At 34.3% G+C, this 7,767-nt stretch overlaps 2 protein-coding genes across 2 annotated transcripts; one reads left to right on the plus strand and one right to left on the minus strand.

The window, feature by feature from the left end:
- LOC107612470 lies at window positions 599–1,436 on the minus strand. The gene has a single exon (XM_016314163.2). The coding sequence runs from the start codon at window positions 1,357–1,359 to the stop codon at window positions 952–954; it is 408 nt and encodes a 135-aa protein (XP_016169649.1). The 5' UTR covers window positions 1,360–1,436; the 3' UTR covers window positions 599–951.
- On the plus strand, window positions 2,543–5,568 carry LOC107613862 (the record flags this gene model as incomplete). Its single annotated transcript, XM_016316037.2, is given in 7 exon segments — window positions 2,543–2,802; window positions 2,805–3,003; window positions 3,163–3,240; window positions 3,356–3,436; window positions 3,800–3,954; window positions 4,047–5,023; window positions 5,301–5,568. Coding segments are annotated over 7 exon segments (1,799 nt in total), but the record flags the coding sequence as incomplete, so codon positions are not given.

The raw sequence follows: 7,767 nt of genomic DNA on the forward strand, positions 1-7,767 counted from the left end.
ATGTAATCCATCATTTGAAAAATAAGAAAACGAAATGGTGATGTTTCTATTTTCTAGTGATCCATGATTAGAACCATGTAATAGGAAAATGGTATTTCTGTTGGCCACACTATGTTGCCATCTTCTCTTTTGTATTATCTTTTGTGCGTGACGTTCAATAGCTAGTGCACATCCCTATCATTACAAATTTAAAATTATTCAATTTAGAATTTAGTAGTAGAATAGAATTCCATAGCTTTTATAACTATTGTGTTTCATTTAGTCATAGTTGCACTTAGGCCTAGTGAACATCCACCACCACCTTTATCTTCTCCCCTAGTCCCCTTGCCTACTACTAATGCACTAGCTAGTTGAAGAGAAACATAATATAATAGCAGAATACTTAGTATACTTAAAATTCTTCTTATAATAGCACTGCTTCATCTTCCGAGAATAATATATATATATAGACATGGCAATACTGTAGTGGAAGATCCACAATTTACCTAAGAAAGTTCCCCTCAAATTATACCCAAAAAAAACTATACACACAAAAAGTTGGGACAATATCACTTCTCATAGTTTTATGCTTCAACAATCTGAGATCACATTATATACTACTAGTATACTTTAATAGACAGGTACACACTATGCAAGTCTCTCAAACAGCTACATGATATAACAGATGAAATGTTGACAAAGCACTTCCGTACAGGAGGAATTAGGATATTATTAGAGGAAGCACTTATAATTGAGTTAAAATTATATTTTCTGACAAAATAAAATGCAGTTTTATTTTCTCATAATCTCTCAAAACTATATTTAACATAAAGTTTTCATGTATTACAAGCTTCATAGATTAAAGTATTAAGCAAGGCTATTGAATTTAATCGGTGATATGCCATTAATCAAATAGAAGCAGACAGAGTATATAAACCAATACATAGAACCAAGTAATTGAAGACAGGAAAGCTATGGGGAGCGACATGATGAAAAGCAAGACATAAGCTTGTGAAGGGTTGAGAAGAAGGCAGCATTAGCAGTGATGAGAACCTTATAATAATTAGGCTTAATAAAATTGGTTGATGGCGCAGCATTATTTGTGGCGCGAACCACACTCTCCTTTAGAGTTCTAAGACGCTTAATGGCCTTGTGAGTCACACCCTTCTTCTCCCTCGAAAACTTGTAGCTCCTCAGATACATTTGCCTGCACAAGAGGTGGCTGTTTACTCTTCGCTCCTCGCCATTGTTGAAGGAGTTCACCCTCTTCACGAACTCTACGTCGGATTCCGGCCACTTGTGGAGGTTTACGAAGGTTAATGGCCGAATGGGAAGGCTTGTTTCTTCGTCGACACAGTTGGATATGATAACGGAGGCCATGGATTCTGGGAAGACATATATAGTAATAGTACACTTATACTCGATTGTTGGAGTGTGACTAAAGGAGTTTATGTTACAGCTTATGTAAGAAAAAGTTTTGAAACCAACACTTTTATTAAAATTTAGTCAATATTTAACTATTCAAAAAAGTATGTATACAGTAAATTTCACGTAAGGTTGATAATTGAGAGTCGTTAGATGATTTGGCTGATTTAGTACGACTTCATCTAACGGCTCTCAGTTATTAACTTCATGTGAAGTCGACTGCATTTGAGTTTTCACTTTTAATTTATAGACAGAGTCCAATAACAATATAACAGATAGGAATATTCAGTGACAAACAAAAATAAAGATAATGCATTAATGCGGTCAAATCTGTATGAATTTGATATGCCTGAGGAATGTGACATATTGGTATCTCTCATCTGAAGTGTGAACAACTGTCTTTTGAATTTAGCTTATATCTTTTATTACGCTGTACTAACTTCCATTCAGGTAATTGATTTTAAGCCATATACTTCGTTTTTTCCATTGTCATTTTTATTTTACTCATCAAATCTTGCAAGGCTACAAATTTAAAGGATCAAACTAAGTCAAATTTCAAACAATAAGAAAAGGACATGTATAATCATCTGAATTATATTATTAAATAGTATAATTAATTATCACATTGGCTTAAATTTAATTATTTTTATTATTAGTTATTGTTATTAGAGAGATGGTATAGTCAATACTCTCATATTTTTTTTGTTATCCACGATATTTTCAGATTAAAAACTAATCCGTCATAGATCTAAACTCTATTTGAAGGTTTATTGTTGGCTAATAGGTTGTTATATACACAAAAGATATTCAAACTACAAACACTTGTTTAAACAAACTAGTGAGCTAACGATTAGAACAACTTTGAGTTCTATTTAATGATCAATGCTCTCATATTATTACATTACATGATTTTTTTATTTTGGTCAAGTTACATTATCATAATTTTTTTTTTGGTAACTACATTATCATAATTTACTTATCCAAAAGCCCAATTACATGGTGGCTTGGGCTTCTAGCCTTCTATAACCTGCATTTTTATTCTGCTCATTAAGTACTTGGGCTACCAAAAATATTGCCAGCCCAAATCGGACCAAAAATTAAAAACGAAAAAAAAGAATGCGTGTGTACGGCGCCTAAAGCCCCTCCTCCAGAGTCAGAAACCCCAAACTCCCAAGTCCTAAGCTAAACCGCTTGCCGGAATAGAGCGACCACCGATGGGGTTCTTTGACCTAAACATACCGTACACGCATCCGCCAGAAAGGGCAGTCGAAGCCAGCCGCACCAGGATTGCCGTGAAGGCCATGGAGCTTGGCTACACTGGAATCGCCTACAACCGCACGATCAGTGGCGTCATCTCCGATAAACACCGTTGCTCCATCAAACCTCTCTCCATATCCTNNCGCTAAGCTTCACCGCGACCTCCTCCGTATCCCCTTGTCCACCCCCTTCCGTCAGTACACACGCGTCACCGTCTTGTTCGAGACCCCCTTCCATGCCACATCCGTCTGCTGCGACAACCCTATCCTCAAGACCTACGATCTCGTTGCCATTAAGCCCTCCACACGGGCCACATTCGATATGGCATGCCAGAAATCGGAGGTGAGTTAGTTAATATTACAGTTAGTTAGTTAGAGATTTAGAGATTTGTTAACTGTCTATGTAACTAAATCCTGTAGCGGAAGCGTAACGACGAAATATGAGTTCAATTGTGTGTATAGGGTTGAAGTGATTAACTTTTGAATGCTGAAGTGATTGCAGGTAGATATCATTACGGTTGACTTTTCGAAGGGGATGCTCTTTGGAATGACGGAGAACATGGTTAAAGTTGCTGCCGAGGTTTGCTCTGCAATCTTTTCTTTTACTTCAATGAGCAAAAGGATTAATGTAATGAATGAATCCTTTTAATAGAGTTCAGTTAATTGATACATGGTTTGTTAATATTTCTACACAGCGAGGGGTTTGCTTTGAAGTTGATTACTCTTGTCTTTTAAATAATGCTAAAATCAGGGATCAGTGGATCTACGGTGCTAAGGTAATGTCTATTTTCCTGAATGATTCTCGGAGTGAGTGGCCAAGTATACTGGAGGATTTTCGCAACTTGATTATTTACTTGTTATGATGAGTTATCATCATTAGATGAGTCTTAATCAACTCGGTGGTGTCAGTCTTAAGCAGAATTACTTCTACATTTGAGGTTGATACTATATCTGCTTTGTGCTTTGGCTTGAATTTGTTTCTAGGATGTAGTTTTAGTGTATGTATTAGGTGAGAAAGAGAAAGTAGAGTAGTCTGATAACTGATAACTATTGGTTGACCTTAGTAGTTTGCTTCTAGGTACCTTTTTTGACACTGACATTAGAACACATGTAAACTAACACACTGATTAAACGTGTAGTGTTTGATGGAGTGGACTCAGGGAAGAAACGTTATCTTTTCAAGTTCTACTCCTTCAGTGAATCTTCTTAGAGGACCTTGGGATGTTGCAAACTTATTGTCCATATTGGGAATCTCCAAGGAGCGAGCTAGAGATGCTATTTCTAAAAACTGTAGGTATGAAAACTTGCACTAATACTTTAGTAATGCCTTTGTTTTCTCATGACCAACATTTGAGATATCTTGAATGTCCTTTCGAACGTTTGCAGGAATCTTTTGGTAAAAGCTTTAAGGAAAAAACGGTTTTATAAGAATGCAATAAGAGTGCAACCATCGTCATCAAATACAGTATCTAATTTTGAGGATGATCAGCAGGAAGAATTACTAAAATTGGATTCTCTCTCCAGTGAAGGTGACATCTCGTTGAATGATTGGGCAAAGTGTTTTTCATCATTATACTCTAAAGCATCAGAAATTGCTCCCGTGGTTGACAGCATGCCATCTCATGGTTTTCAAACAAAGGATTTCTTACCTTCAAGTAATGCTTCCCCTGTCGTCTCGAATGGTGAAAAGATCAGTCAGTCAACACCTGTACTTAAAAACTCAACTGAGCAGCCCAACAGGCAAGATGAAAGCTCAAGACCCGATGCTATGGAAGCAGATCAAGTGGCGATGACGACAATGACAACAACGCCAGCAACAATATCAACAAAAAAATCTTGTCCTACTAGGTGTAGTCAATTACACGGATCAAATGACATCCTTTTGAGCTGCAACAAGTTGTGTGAGAAAACTAAAAAAAGTATACCCACTGAAACATTCAATTCTAGAAAATCACATGATTCACAATCAAACTTGGGCACCCTCGGCACTGCGTTGGATGCTGCGATACAAAATGAGAACAGCAAACTGCAGAAATATTTGCAAGATGCAAAACGTGATGATGAACATGATAGTGAGAAAATATTTTATCCTAATTTAAATGCAAAAATTACAGAGATGCAAGAAGCTCCTCAAAGTGAGGATTTGGAAATTGCACAGCATACAGTCTCAAAGACAGACATATCTATTTCCAAAAATTTATTGGTGGCTGAACAATCTGGTAAACTTGAAACTGAAGCAGTTAAACTTGATGAGATGGAGATTGAAGAGGATGGTTCTGCAGTTGTAACTCATATAGAAGATCAAAAACTTAATAGACTGAGCACTGAATCTGATCAAGTTTCCCCGGTTGAGTCTGTATCAGGTACCCTATCTGATGATGCACATCTTTACTTTTATATTGCAAGCTGTGTTATTTTTCTCTCATTCAATCACAGAAGTTCATATAATTTGTTTGGTTTTAGCCCCACCCACCAGAAGTTGATTAATATGTTTGATTTCACTTCATTTTCCTAATTGTATTATAATTCCTAGCTTCCCCCATAAATGTTTAAATGCATTTGATAATCTTTTTTGCACGTTTCTGTTATAAGTTTCGAATAATATGTAAAAACAACTGAGCAAATTTCTGTTTTCTGTAGGTCGATCGAGGGTGAAGCGGAGGAGACCTCCAGCACCACCTTTGTTCCCTTTCAAACGATTATTTAGTCGAATGCTTTTTAAGAGGAAAGGTAGAAAAAAGAAGAGCAAAACTAAGCCAGAATAATCTCCTCAACTCCCATCTCGCTGGTGGAATATTTTTGGTTATTTGGCATAGATGTGAGTGAGCTAATTCTTTAATGTTGTATGAACTCTAAATTTTGGGAATATCACTTAATGATAGATAGTGTTTTCGTTATGACTGCTTAATCAACTGAGATCCAAGCCTTGTGATTTATTTGATACACAGTAACGAAATTTTATAGAATATAATACGACCAAGAGTATTTTAATACACGACTATGTATTCAGTCCGATAAATCAGCACATCTGCCACAGGCCTACAGTCTTTTTTTTTGGTGACTTGCCACAGGCCTACAGTCTAAAATAACTAATTATAATTTATTATCTAAAATCGTCAAGGCAGTAGAAACTAGAAAATAATCTATGTGACTGGGTTATTTTGCTGCGTTTATTTACAAGTGTAAGGCAGAGAGATACAAATATATAAAATCATGTTTGACAAATAAAATATGAACAAAGACATTTTATTTAAAGACTCTAAATTATATTTTGTATTTTTTCTGATAAAAAATACAAAAAAATACTAATAAAAAATATAATTTATTTTTTATTTTATTATTTTTATTAAATTTTTATAATAATATTTTTTAATATTATATTATTTTTAATTTATTATTAAATAAAATATAAAAATTTTAATTTTAATTTTTTCATTTTTTATGTTTTGTTTTTAATATTATATTTTATTCTATTTTCAGAATCAAACAAACCCCTTTTTGAACAAGTTATAGTGACTTTTTTTATTTGAGCAAGTTAGAGTGACTCAATTCTATTAATCTGAAGTCTGAACGCTGTGTAACGGGTGGATTTGAAGCATTGCTCTTTCCTCTCAGCTTCCTAGTTCCTTGTAGTAGTGATTGGCCCCAGGGAGGGGGTATTGCTCTGCATGTGCCGTTATTATCTTTTTAATATTATGACTTATCATCACTTTGGTGCTTTTTCCTTAGGTGACAATTGACATTTGTACTTAACGGTGTCATACTAGTTTTGGTTTTGGAAGCGGCCCCCCCACATGATCTTCTTTTTGTTTAATCAACTTGACTCCATCATCATAGTTAACAAAACCATTTTTTGCCCCAACCTTGTTGATGCCTAGTTCCATTCATAGCTCGTAGCACATTATAAATTTATTAGGCATTCATCATAAGGAGGATTGAGAAGATCAAACAAACAAGTTGGATTGATTATTTATTTATTTATTTATTTTTGGAGGAATTGACTTCCCAACTCCCAAGTGTTCGAAACACCTCTGCTAGATTTTTAAACATGTTCATGTGAAAATAACAAGACAAAACGATATAAGAAAAAGTGAAAAACCATGGAACAAATAACAGCAAGATTGGACGTCACTTTACTTAATTTTGAGTAAAGTAATAATTCGGTTTAACCTAGTGAAAAACGATATAAATTCATGTACATTTAGTATTTTTTTAATGATTTAATATAGATAATCTATGAATTAAAAAATTCAAGAATTTCAATAGAGGACTAAAGTATTATTTTAACCTAATTTAATCATTGTTAATTACATATATTGATATAAAAAACAGCCCACAAACCTAGTGGCTGACACACCGCCGGCCAACAAAAGACGAATAGGGCCGTCCTCCCCCCACCTTCTGAAGTTATCTTAGAATCTATAGGCTTTAACTTGAGAGAGCAACATGAATTCAAAACCTCATCATACTTGGAGAATATTATATAAATGTCTCATGTATAATCCCTCAATTTCACCATATGTTCATGTTGTTTGATTCCTATGACTTATAAGTAATCATTAGTGAAAAGCTGAAAACGTGTACCCAAGTGCGAGCTTATATTAATCATTCTTGGGAGAGACCATACTTAGAGAAAGTAGGCAATATAAAATATGGTAGGTTGCCTGCTTTGGATGCTAGCACACCTGCTTAGATAAAAGTATAAAACAAATGGTTTCAACTTGTAAATATTTGTTTCATTAAATCAATTTAAAAAGATTTGTAGTTATATAATGTTCATGTGGTAAAAACAAAACTCAAATAAAATTAAGTGAGAAACCTATTCTTCTACATATATAACTTATCATGATGTATTGCTCTGAAAATAACTATCTCCTTTTTTATTTATTTATAACAAATCATAAAATAACTATCTTAATTAGTTATGAACTTATGATCAGTTATGATCTTAGCTATCCACAACGAGACTTAAACCAATTAAATTTTAGCTCATCAAGTCAATAAGATATGCTCTGAACTGGTATATTTTCTTGGAATTATTTTTTTTTTAAATGAAAATGAGGAAGAAATTATCACAAGGGATAATATATAGACAATTACTTTGGTA

Source organism: Arachis ipaensis, chromosome B08 (genome assembly GCF_000816755.2).
Source record: "Arachis ipaensis cultivar K30076 chromosome B08, Araip1.1, whole genome shotgun sequence".
Lineage (NCBI taxonomy): Eukaryota > Viridiplantae > Streptophyta > Magnoliopsida > Fabales > Fabaceae > Arachis > Arachis ipaensis.